This window comes from Pristiophorus japonicus, chromosome 6 (assembly GCF_044704955.1).
Source record: "Pristiophorus japonicus isolate sPriJap1 chromosome 6, sPriJap1.hap1, whole genome shotgun sequence".
Classification (NCBI taxonomy): domain Eukaryota; kingdom Metazoa; phylum Chordata; class Chondrichthyes; family Pristiophoridae; genus Pristiophorus; species Pristiophorus japonicus.
The window spans coordinates 11,078,825-11,092,517 of record NC_091982.1 but is presented as its reverse complement, the minus strand read 5'-3'; the positions used below and the strand labels follow the sequence as shown (position 1 = coordinate 11,092,517).

Sequence of the window (13,693 nt, the reverse complement as noted above, 5' to 3'; positions counted from 1 at the left end):
TCTGCTTCATCCCGCATCCAGAGGTGGGCGCTAACATTATCCGCTTATGATTATTATTATTCGCCACAGACCTGGCACCGAGAAATGCACTGATGCTTTGGGCCGTCTGCCGTTGCCCACACCGGAGGTGGAAACGCCACAACCGGCGGACCTATTGTTAGTTATGGATGCTTTTGAGAGTGAAGGAACTCCTGTCACGGCTCAACAAGTTAAGACCTGGACCAGTCAGGACCCGATTTTATCGGTGGTGAAGAGTTGCATCCTCAAAGGTGATTGGTCTGCCATACCCAAGCAGATGTCTGAGAAGACCAAATCTTACATTCGTCGCAAAGACGAACTGTCTATTTAGTCGGATTGTATACTGTGGGGCAATTGTGTTTTTATGCTCAAGAAAGGGACAGAGAAATTTGTACGTGAGCTACATAGCACACATCCTGGTACTGTAATGATGAAAGCCATCGCCAGGTCTCATGTATGATGGCCGGGAATTGACTCGGAGCTGGAATCATGTGTGCATCAGTGCAACACTTGCATGCAGCTCAGCAAAGCACCAGCGGAATCGCCGCTGAGTCTGTGATCGTGGCCGTCCAAACCATGGTCTAGGATCCACATAGACTTTGCAGATTCCTTCCTGGGGAAGATGTTCTTAGTTGTGGTGGATGCCTATTCGAAGTGGATAGAATGTATAATCATGTCATCCAGCACATCCACAGCTACTATTGAGAATCTCAGTGTCATGTTCACGACACATGGTCTACGTGATATAGTTGTTAGCGACAACAGATCGTGCTTCACCAGTCAGGAGTTTCAAGAGTTCATAAAACTCAATGGTATCAAACATGTAAGGTCAGCACCATTCAAACCTGCATCCAATGGGCAAGCAGAACGTGCTGTCCAAATCATAAAGCAAAATATGAAGCGAGTAACCCAAGGGTCACTGCAGACCCGCCTGCTTAGTTACAGGACAAGACCACACACACTTACCGGGGTCTCGCCTGCTGAACTAATGATGAAGAGAGGTCTTAAGACCAAGCTATGTCTTGTACGCCCTGACTTGAATAATCATGTTGAATACAGAAGACAAAGTCAGCAAGGGTATCACGATCATGCAGCTGTGTCACGCGATATTCCTGTAAATGATCCTGTATATGTTCTGAATTATGGTCAGGGTCCCAAGTAGATCGCTGGTACTGTCATGGTGAAGGAGGGGAACAGACTATTTATTGTCAAGCTCAAAAATGGACAAACCTATGGATCAGACAAAGCTGTGGCACACAGATGAACCTGAACAGTCAGAGGAAGAGACAATCGACGACCAACCAACCTATCCCCAGCCACCAGAGGACTCAGTGGTCATCAGTGAATCGGAACTTTCAATCACTGACATGTTCAATGAAAGTGGACTTTCAATCCCTGCCACTCCCACCAGGTCAGCCACCCAGCCACCAGTCACAACAGACTCTGAACACTCACCCAAGGCTGGAGTTGAACTGAGACGGTCAACCCGGGAGCGTAAAACACTGGACCGTCTCAATTTGTAAAAGACTGTGTTAATATCTCAGAGGGGGGTATTGTCATGTATGTACTTTTGGGATCACTAGCCACTAGATAGCGTCACTGTTGGAGGCCATTGGGCTGCACGCACATGTGTGCAGCCCAAGTATAAAAGGCCAGCCATTTTGTATATTAGTCACTTTGGGCCTTAATAAAACAGAGCCAAGGTCATACCTCTTGGAGTTAAACAGTACTCAGTCTAACAGTTATTGCATACATAACAGAGATAATGCCAGGAGTGAAGCCCCAAGGACCTGGATGCAGTGCCACAAGCAGTTTAATGACCTTACACAAGTGGTCAGATCAGTGAATTCATCTTCAAATGCCATATCCTTACAACTGAACCACTAGGCCCCGACACTGCTCAATTCACCACCACCCCCGCTTTACTCACGTACCAACAATCTCTATCAATCACAACTCATATCTCACATTCATAGCTTCACCTCAACCTCACACACTTAGCACTGCTGCAAGCCTCACACCCACATATCATAGCTTGCACACACTGCCTCTATTCAACCACGACAGGTACTTCACCCAAACGCATTGCAATACACTCACTGGCACACTTCCATCTCTCCTGCAGGACAAAGTGGATACAAATTACTGCACCCATGTCTGGGAGCAACTTGTCTGAGCAGAAGCCCTAAAGTAACCTGCCACAACACTTCAGAAACTTCAAATAAGATAACAGACCACCAAACACTTGTACAAACTCACCAAGAACCAGTAGGAATCAATCAGCAACTAACCTGAAAGCAGTTGATGGTATCTTTAAATATTACTGGTGTGAGGGCCCTTCCTGCTGTTTGTGATATATTCACAGAGCACAGCACACACAGCTTCCTACATGGCAGGCAGCTCTCTAGGAAGCCTCCGGAATCTGCCTGGTTCTGTTTATTATTAACTCTGCAGTTACAGTACACAATACGTCCACATCCACATTGTGGAGCTACAAACATTACAAGCTTACAGACATTACACTTCTCCCTCCTTCATGAAGAAGTTATTATAACAAACATCATACATAACTTTGATGTTTATGCATAACATAGGATATAAACTTTTTTTTTTCCATATTTACAAATTTAACTTTACCACTTGTTTTCTGTTTCGAAGAGGATACCTTCGCTCTCAAACAGAACCTTCCAAACATGGTGTCGATTTCACACTCATTCGAGGCTCATCCTGAGGAACATTTTCCTCCCTGGAATTTCCTTGGTTTTCATTTGAACTCACTCTAACTTCAGGCTCTTTGTTTTCCTGACTCTAAGACTTTTATTCTGATTCTCTCCTGGATTTTTTTCCAGTACATTGGATTTAGGATTTGCTACTGGTGTATCAAAACTATCTGATGAGTCAGAAATAATTGAATCATTCCCATCTTCAACTCCTTCCATGTCTGTAGGTAAAATATGATCAATATGAACAAACCTAACCTGTCCATTATCAAACATCTTTACCAAATATGTGTGAGGACCACATATCTTCACCACTCTTCCTGATAACCACTTTAACCATTTATGGTGGTGGATCTTCACTCTCACCTTCTGGTTTAATTTCACATTTCTCTCTTTTACTCTACCTCTATCATGATTCTCTTTCTGTCTTAACTCTGTCTCTTCTAAAGACTGTGCCAAATTTGGTTTTAACAACGAGAATCTGGTTCATGGCTATCGTTTGAGAAACAACTCTGCTGGTGTTCTACCAGTAGTTGTATGAGGAGTATTTCGATATGTAATCAAAAAATTAGCCAATTTGTGATCCAATGACAACTGTCGTTTCCTTGGACTTGGATCTAACATTTGTTTGATGAAGGCACGTTTTACAATTTGTACAGTGCGCTCTACTGCACCATTCGAAGCAGGATGGTATGGTGGACCCTTGGTATGTTTCGCATCATTTTTACTCGTGAATTGTGCAAATTCTTCTGAACTAAATTGTGGTCCATTATCCGAAACAATCTCTTCAGGGAGGCCAAATGAAGAAAATAATTTTCGTAAATTGTCCAATGTTTTACTTGTTGTTATTTTCCACATTGGAAACACCTCAACCCACTTTGAATGGCTATCAATCACAATGAACAATTGTTGTCCTTCTAACTCAGCATAATCAATATGTAGCCTTTGCCATACCCTGGGAGGCCATTTCCATGGCTGTAATGGTACTGGTGGTGGTTGCTTGCTTACCGATTGACATGTCGTACACTGACTCACGATGTACTCTATATCTTTATCAAGACCTGGCCACCATAAATAACTGCATGCAAAACTCTTGGTCAAGCACATTCCCAGGTGCTGGTCATGGAGGTCTCCTAATAATCTGGACCTGAATTTATTTGGTATAACCGCTCTTGCACCCACATGATACAATCTTTATCGACTGATAATTAATTCCTACGACTGAAGAATGGATGAATATCTTTGTCTGTTACGTGGTTTGGCCACCCATTTGCAATATAATCATACACCTTTGACATCACTGGGTCACGTTTGATTGCTCTACCAATCTCTTCAGCTGTGACTGGCAGTTCATCAATGTATGAAAAATAAAACACTTCTTCCCTATCGGGTGTAACTTGTGATGGGGAAGGCAATCTAGATATTGCATCAGCATTACTGTGATCAGCTGATCATCTGTATTCAATATCATATGTATATGCTGACAAAATCAAAGCCCATCTCTGCATTCGGTCTGCAGCTAATGTTGGAACTAGGGACTTTGGATGGAGGATTGCTATTAGGGGCTTATGGTCCGTAACGATGGTAAACTTATGACCATACAAGTATTTGTGAAACTTCTTGACCCCAAAAAATAATGGCAAAGCTTCCCTTTCAATTTGCGCATAATTACTCTCACTGGCATTGAGAGTGCGTGAAGCAAAAGCAATTGATCTCTCCTCTCCACTACGTGATACATGAGAGATTACTGCCCCAACTCCATACGGAGAGGCATCACCTGCTAGCTTAATCTCCTTAGATATGTCATAGTGAACTAACATGGTGCTCTCTACCAATTTGCTTTTACACTCCTTGAATGCTGTATCGCATTCTTTTGACCACTTTCAATGGACCTGTTTTTTCAAAAGTTCATTCAGTGGATGTAATACTGTAGCCAAATTTAGTAGTAACTTCCCATAATAGTTAAAAAGACCCAAGAATGAACGAAGTTCAGAGACATTCCTGGGAGTGGGTGCATTTCTAATTGCATCCAATTTTTCCATGGTTGGATGTAAACCATCTTTGTCTACTCTGTACCCTAAGTACTCCACTGAGATTTTAAATAACTCACACTTACGAGAAGACACTCGTACTCTGTGCTTCTCTAGCCATTTGAGGACTTCATTCAATATGTTATTATGAATTTGCCTTTTTGGTGCTAAAATTAGTATGTCATCCAAATAACATACTACTCCTTCAATATCTTGCAAAATCTGGTTCATTATCCCTTGGAATATGGCAGGGGCGGAAGACACTCCAAACGGTAGCCTATTAAATTGATATAGGCCAAGATGAGTATTTATAGTCAAACATGACTTGGACTCCTCATCTAGTTCAACTGTAAGTAGGCATTCGTAAGATCCAGTTTTGAGAAGATCTGACCACCTGTCAGTGTTGTGAACAAATCTTCTATATTTGGCAATGTATTGGGGACATTACCCTCTAGAACCTGGTTTACGGTTACTTTATAATCACCACACAATCTTACCTCACCATAGGACTTAGGTACAACAACAATGGGTGTAGCCTAATTACATCGATCTATCTTACAAATAATGTTCTCAGTCTCTAGTCTTTTGAGTTCTTGCTCAACTTTCTCCTTGAGTACATATGGCACGGAACGTGGCTTGTAGTAAACCGATCTAGTGTCCTTCTGTACCCTGACACTTGCCTTGAAGCCTTGGATCGAACTGCCCGTTTCGCAGAACACCTTCAGATACTTCTTGATAACCTCATCCATTGATGAAAATCTCGCTTCCACACAGAAAATCTTAATCCAATCCAGCTTCAGTGAGCTCAACCAATTTCTTCCTCGTAAGGCGGACTTGTCTCCTTTCACTACTATTAGAGACAAGTTCTGAAATTGATCTTTATATTTCTCTGATACGGTGATACGACCTACCACAGGAATTTTCTCTCCCGAGTAGCCTCGCAGCTCTATCTTGGATTTCTCCAGTTGTAAATCACGCAATTTGTTGAGGTACAGCGACTCCGGTACTACACTCACGGATGCACCCGTGTCAATTTCCATTAGTATCTTGAATCCCGCAACATCTATGTGGATTTTGATGCTTTCCGAATCGCTGTCCATTAACCTCGTGCTCCTGATGACGTGTAATTCTAACATCTCCTCATCGGGTTGTTATTCTTCCATGCTATGTAGTCTCTTGGGATTTCTACTCCTAGCTTTGAACGCTGGACTCATAGCTTTGAAAGCTGGTTTACTCTTCAGTCAGCATGCCTTCGCAAGATGCCCAGTCTTCCTGCAGAAGAAACACTCTGCCTTCACGTATGGACAACTTTGAGCAATGTGTTGGCCCAGGCACCTATAGCACAACTTCGACGCTCTGTTAGAATTTCCAGTTTCTGAGACTTTGGGTCTCCACCATCTTTTACTTTGAACCTGCAGGTGATTTACCTCGCTTGACTGATGACCGTAATTATTATTTTATCTCGGGAATATTGTTCGGCCATGCCCATCGACCTCGCTGTCTGACAAGCAATCTCAAAAGTCAAGTCATCCGTCGTCAATAACTTCCTTCTGATCGCATCATTTTTCACCCCACAAACAAAACGATCCCGTAATGCTCGGTTTTGAAAGTTTCCAAAATTACAGTGCATCGATAGCTTTTTTAATGCTACGATGTAATCACTGATATATTCATCAGTCTTTTGATTCCAAATCCCAAAACAATAGCTTTCAGCAATTTCTAACGGTTTGGGGTTATAGTGCTGCTCCAACTTCGTTAAAATCTCTTTAAGCGTTGTGTCCTTTGGTTCGTCAGGCACAAGCAGATTTATAAGGGTTTCGTACAATGCCAGACCCGCCTCCGATAAGAAGATCGCTTTCTTACATTCCAATACAGCCCGGTTCTGGACTGCATTGTCTGGAACTTCGATTATGTCATTTGCAATGAAATACATTTCTAGCCGATCCACGTACGCTTTAAAACGTTCCCGGTCGTGTCTATATTCCCTCAAATGTCCGATTACACCTGCCATTTTAATCTCTAGTTGTTCACACCGTGTGTTGTATTTTACCTCAGATTTTGTAGCTTTTTTCCAAAGACAGAAACTTCCAAAGTTTCTCTGTCGGCTGGCTAAATCCGTCCCCAACACAATTTAAGCTTTAAATCATCCGAAAAATCCCATCTCATCGCCAAATGCGATATATTCACAGAGCACAGCACACGGAGCTTCCTACATGGCAGGCAGCTCTCTCGGAAGTCTCCGGAATCTGCCTGGTTCTGTTTATTATTAACTCTGCAGTTGCAGTACACAATACGTCCACATCCACAGTATGGAGCTACAAACATTACAAGCTTACAGACATTACACTGCTGAATGCATGTGCAGCTGTGTAAGGTTAAGAGAGGGGGTTAGCTCCAGCGTTGAAGTTGAAAATTTCAGAGCCGGTTTCAAATCAGCGATTCATGCTGATTGATGTCACAAACTATGTACTCTGCATACTTCTGGGGCACACTCTCAGCGCCCACGTTAACAACCTGTCCGAAATGGTGTCTGGCGTGGCCTGCACCAGAAGCGTGTGTGCACTCCTTGGATGCCATTTTGGATCCGAATCAGCACCAAAAGTGCTGAAAAAACAGTTGCTACGGAGTCGAATTTAGCAGCGACTGTGTTTGCACTTTTGAGATCTTGGGCACTAATTTACAGGAAGGTCTCACATCTGCCTTCAGAGACTAGGGATCAGCTTGAGAGAATTTTGATGACTGGCTTCACACTCTTAATTGGCAGCTAAGGTAAGCAATAAGCTGGAGCAACCAGTTTAGTTGAAAGTTCAGATGGGAACTGCACTGGAACTGTGTTGCAATGAGAGTATGGGGGCGGCAATAGGCCCAAAGCCCGAGTGGGAATAAGGCAGAAGAAGAGGGGAGTGGAGGTAGAGAAGAAGGTGAGTAGAGAAGGGGAGAGGGAAAGGGGTGACAGAGAAGACTGTAGGAAGGGGAGGAGAAGGCGGTGGGAGAGGAGATAAGAACATAAGAAAATAAGAAATAGGAGCAGGAGTAGGCCATACGGCCCCTCGAGCCTGCTCCGCCATTTAATACGATCATTGCTGATCCAATCATGGACTCAGCTCCACTTTCCTGCCTGCGCCCCAGAACCCATTATTCCTTTATCGTTTAAGAAACTGTCTATTTCTGTCTTCAATTTATTCAATGTCCCAGCTTCCACAGCTCTCTGAGGCAGCGAATTCCACAGATTTACAACCCTCAGAGAAGAAATTTCTCCCAATTTCAGTTTTAAATGGGTAGCCCCTTATTCTAAGATTGTGCCCTCTAGTTCTAGTTTCCCCCATCAGTGGAAACATCCTCTCTGCACCCACCTTATCAAGCCCCCTCATAATCTTATACGTTTTGATAAGATTACCTCTCATTCTTCTGAATTCCAATGAGTAGAGGCCCAACCTACTCAACCTTTCCTCATAAGTCAACCCCCTCATCTCTGGAATCAACCTAGTGAACCTTCTCTGAACTGCCTCCAAAGCAAGTATATCCTTTCGTAAATATGGAAACCAAAACTGCACGCAGTATTCCAGGTGTGGCCTCACCAATACCCTGTATAGCTGTAGCAAGACTTCCCTGCTTTTATACATAGAAACATAGAAAATAGGTGCAGAAGTAGGCCATCCGGCCCTTCTAGCCTGCACCGCCATTCAATGAGTTCATGGCTGAGCATGCAACTTCAGTACCCCATTCCTGCTTTCTCGCCATACCCCTTGATACCCCTAGTAGTAAGGGCTACATCTAACTCCTTTTTGAATATATTTAGTGAACTGGCCTCAACAACTTTCTGTGGTAGAGAATTCCACAGGTTCACCACTCTCTGGGTGAAGAAGTTTCTCCTCATCTCGGTCCTAAATGGCTTACCCCTTATCCTTAGACTGTGACCCCTGGTTCTGGACTTTCCCAACATTGGGAACATTCTTCCTGCATCTAACCCATCTAAACCTGTCAGAATACTCCATCCCTTTGCAATAAAGGCCAAGATTCCATTGGCCTTCCTGATCACTTGCTGCACCCGCATACTATCCTTTTGTGTTTCATGCACAAGTACCCCCAGGTCTCACTGTACTGCAGCATTTTGCAGTTTTTCTCCATTTAAATAATAATTTGCTCTTTGAATTTTTTTCTGCCAAGTGCATAACCTCACACTTTCCAACATTATACTCCATCTGCCAAATTTTTGCCCACTCACTTAGCCTGTCTATGTCCTTTTGCAGATTTTTTGTGCCCTCCTCCTTGCTTTTCCTCCCCATCTTTGTATCATCAGCAAACTTGGTTACGTTACACTCGGTCCCTTCTTCCAAGTAGTTGATATAGATTGTAAATAGTTGGGGTCCCAGCACTGATCCCTGCGGTAACCCACTAGTTACTGATTGCCAACCCGAGAATGAACCATTTATCCCGACTCTCTGTTTTTGTTAGTTAGCCAATCCTCTATCCATGCCAATATATTATCCCCAACCCCATTGTTATGTATGCAACATCTTGTAATCAGCATTCTGTCGCCATCAGAGGGCGCATCTGTTGGAGTCCCAAGGGATCCCAGCATCCCTTGGTAGCACTGCATATAAGCAGGCATCCCATGCTGTGCCAACACTCTAGAGTCAGAATACAGAGACTAAGGTCACACTTACTCAAGTCTATAGTACTCAGTCACATTGCTTTATTTGAGACATAACAACTGGCGACGAGTAATAGATAACGAACCATTACGCGAAAATGCAGAGAACTGTTGGTATCCTGGAGAAATTCTCTGAAGGTGATGATTGGGAAGCCTTCGTGGAGCGACTCGACCAATACTTTGTGGCCAACGAGCTGGAAGCGAATGAGAACGCTGCCAAATGAAGGGCGATCCTCCTCACCGTCTGCGGGGCAACAACCTATGGCCTCATGATGAATCTTCTTGCTCCGGTGAAACCAACAACCAAATCATATGAAGAACTGTGCACGCTGGTCCAAGAGCACATAAATCCGAAGGAGAGCGTTCTGGTGGCAAGGTATCGATTTTATACATGTCAACGGTCTGAAGGCCAGGAAGTGGCGAGCTACATTGCCGAACTAAGGCGCCTTGCAGGACATTGCGAATTCGGTGGATTCCTGAAGTAAATGCTAAGAGACTTTTTTTGTGCTTGGCATTGGCCATGAGGTTATCCTTCGCAAACTTTTGACTGTTGAAACACCGAACCTGAGCAAAGCCATAACAATAGCCCAGGCATTTATGTCCACCAACAACAACACCAAACAAATTTCGCAGCATAAAGATGCATTGGCAAGTACTGTACACAAAGTAACGCTGTTTTCAGGCAGGAATGCATATGGCAGAACGTACACGCCTGCAGCTGCACGACCTCAGATGACTCAGAGTCCGCCATCAACCGTTAATGCGAGGCAATTGACATCTTGTTGGCGCTGCGTAGGTGATCATCGAGCCCATCAATGCCACTTCAAACACTATGCATGCAAATGCTGTGGAACAATGGGACACCTCCAGTGAATGTACAGATGAGCTGCAAACCATCACGTTGCAGAGGAAGATCGATCCATGGCGGATCAAACTGAACTAGAGACTCGAAACGAGGAGGCAGAAGTGTATGGGGTACACACCTTCACCACGAAATGTCCACCGATCATGTTAAAAGTTGAATTGAACGGAATTCCAGTATCTATGGAATTGGACACGGGTGCGAATCAGTCTATCATGAGCAAAAAAGCCTTCAAGAGGCTGTGGTGCAACAAGGCACCAAGGCCCAAGCTGAGCCCTATTCATACCAAGCTGAGAACTTACACTAAAGAGCTGATCCCTGTAATTGGCAGTGCAGCAGTAAAAGTCTCCTATGGTGGAGCAGTGCATGAACTACCACTATGGATTGTACCAGGAGATGGTCCCACACTGTTCGGCAGAAGCTGGCTGGGAAAAATCCGCTGGAACTGGGACGACATCCGAGCGCTTTCGTCCATCGACGACGCCTCATGTGCCCAGGTTTTGAGCAGGTACCCGTCGTTGCTTGAGCCAGGCATCGGAAATTTCTCTGGGGCGAAGGTGCAGATCCACTTGGTTCCCGGTACACGACCCATCCACCACAAGGCACGTGCGGTGCCATACATGATATGAGAGAAAGTGGAGATCGAGCTGGACAGGCTGCAATGAGAGGGCATCATCGAGCCGGTTGAGTTCAACGAGTGGGCCAGTCCAATTGTTTCAGCCCTCAAGGGCAATGGCACGGTCAGAATTTGTGGGGACTATAAAGTAACGATTAACCGTTTTTCACTACAGGACCAGTACCCGCTACCCAATGCAGATGACCTATTTGCGATTCTGGCAGGAGGGAAGACGTTCACCAAGTTGGACCTGACCTCGGCCTACATGACGCAGGAGCTGGCAGAATCTTCGAAAGATCTTTCCTGCATCAACACGCACAAAGGTCTGTTCATCTACAATAGATGCCCGTTTCGGATTCGATCGGCCGCGGCTATTTTTCAAAGGAACATGGAAAGTCTGCTAAGGTCGGATCCGCGCACCGTGATTTTCCAGGACGACATATTGATCACAGGTCGGGACACCATCGAACACTTGCAGAACCTGGAAGAGGTTCTAAGTCGGCTAGATCGTGTGGGACTGAGGTTGATACGCTCGAAGTGTGTTTTCCTGGCACCAGAGGTCGAGTTCTTAGGGAGAAGAATCGCGGCAGATGGCATCAGACCCACCGACACCAAGACGGAGGCCATCAAGAACGTGCCGAGACCACAGAACGTGACGGAGCTGCGGTCGTTCCTGGGACTCCTCAATTATTTTGGTAATTTCCTACCCGGGTTAAGCACCTTGCTAGAACCTCTACATGTGTTGCTACGCAAGGGAGATGACTGGGTATGGGAGAAATCACAAGAGACTGCTTTTGAGAAAGCCAGAAATCTGTTATGTTCCAATAAACTGCTTGTTCTGTATGACCCATGTAAACCTTTAGTGCTAGCTTGCAATGCGTCTTCGTGTGGGGTCGGGTCTGTGTTACAACAAGCAAACGAATCGGGAACATTGCAACTGGTCGTTTATGCGTCCAGGAGTTTGTCCAAGGCCGAAAGGGCCTACAGCATGATTGAAAAAGAAGCTCTGGCATGCGTTTACGGGGTGAGAAAAATGCACGAGTATCTGTTTGGGCTTAAGTTCGAGTTAAAAGCTGACCATAAGCCACTCATATTGTTATTCTCAGAGAGCAAAGGTATTAATCCAATGCTTCTGCTCGCATCCAAAGATGGGCACTCATGCTGTCTGCATATTGCTATGTAATTCGCCACAGGCCAGGCACAGAGAACTGCGCTGATGCTCTCAGTCGGCTACCATTGCCCACCATCGGGGTGGAAATGGCACAGCCTGCAGATTTGCTCTTGGTGATGGATGCATTTGAAAATGAAAAGTCACCCATTATGGCCCGCCAGATCAGGACCTGGACCAGCCAGGATCCTTTACTGTCCCTTGTAAAAAACTGTGTCCTCCATGGGAGCTGGTCCAGCGTCCCAGCATGAAGATGCATGAAGAGAGCAAGCTGTTCCAGCGGCGCAAAGACGAAATGTCCATACAGGCGGACTGTCTTTTGTGGGCTAAATCGCGTGGTTTTGCCTAAGAAAGGCAGGGAAACGTTCATACACGATCTACACAATACCATCCTGGCATAGTAATGATGAAAGCTATAGCCAGATCCCATGTGTGGTGACCCGGCATCGACTCAGATTTGGATGCACCAATGCAACACTTGCTCTCAACTGAGCAATGCACCCAGGGAGGCACCGCTAAGTTTGTGGTCGTGGCCCTCCAAACCGTGGTCTAGGATCCACATTGACTTCGCTGGCCCGTTTCTAGACAAAATGTTTTAGGTTGTTGTGGATGCTTATTCAAAATGGATTGAGTGTGTAATAATGTCTGTAAGCATGTCCACTGCCACCATCAAAAGCCTCCGAGCCATTTTTGCCACACACGGCCTGCCTGATGTCCTTGTCAGCGACAATGGGCTGTACTTCACCAGCACTGAATTCAAGGAATTCATGACCCACAATGGGATCAAACACGTCACATCTGCCCCGTTCAAGCCCGCATTTAACGGCCAGGCAGAACAGGCAGTCCAACCCATCAAGCAAAGCTTGAAACGCGTGCCGAAAGGCTCCCTGCAGACCCGCCTGGTCCGAGTCCTGCTCAGCTACCACACAAGACCCCACTCACTCACCGGGGTTCTCCCTGCCGAACTGCTCATGAAAAGGGCACTCAAGACAAGGCTCTCTCTAGTCCACCCTGATCTCCATGATCATGTCAAAGGCAGACGACATCAACAAAGCATGTACCATGATCACGCAAATTTGTCACACAATATTGAAGTCAATGACCCTGTATTTGTACTCAATTATGGGCATGGTCCCAAATGGCTTGCTGGCACTGTCATAGCCAAAGAAGGGAGTAGGGTGCTTGAGGTCAAAATTGCAAATGAACTAACTTGCAGAAAGCATTTGGACCAAACCAAACTGCGATTCACAGACAGCCACGAGCAACCTGAAGAGGACATCACCAACTTCGACCCTCCGACACACACATAAGTGGCAACCGACATCACGGTTGACCACAAAGCTGAACTCATCATTCCCAGCAGCCCAGCAAGGCCAGCTGCACAGCAGCCCAGCGCAGGCCCAACCAACTCACCTGTACCGGTGTTTGTATAGAGACGATCGACTAGGGAGCGGAAAGCCCCAAATCGTCTCACCCTGTAAATAAGTATACTATTGACTTTGCGGGGGAGTGATGTTATGTATTCAACAGCTTGTAACCAGCATTCTACTGCCACCAGAGGACGCATCTGTTGGAGTCCCAAGGGATGCTGGCACTCTGGAGTCAGAATAAAGAGACTAAGGTCA

The 13,693-nt window shown here is 45.3% G+C and overlaps 1 protein-coding gene across 1 annotated transcript in view; it reads left to right on the top strand.

Annotated features, from left to right (window-relative positions):
- Positions 1–9,694: 9,694 nt before the first annotated feature.
- LOC139265514 (solute carrier organic anion transporter family member 2B1-like) overlaps positions 9,695–13,693 on the top strand; it is an 87,490-nt gene continuing 83,491 nt past the window's right edge. The window contains exon 1 of the mRNA XM_070882531.1: positions 9,695–9,798. Coding sequence (XP_070738632.1) covers positions 9,695–9,798 — 104 coding nt within the window. The remainder of the gene's footprint in view (positions 9,799–13,693) is intronic.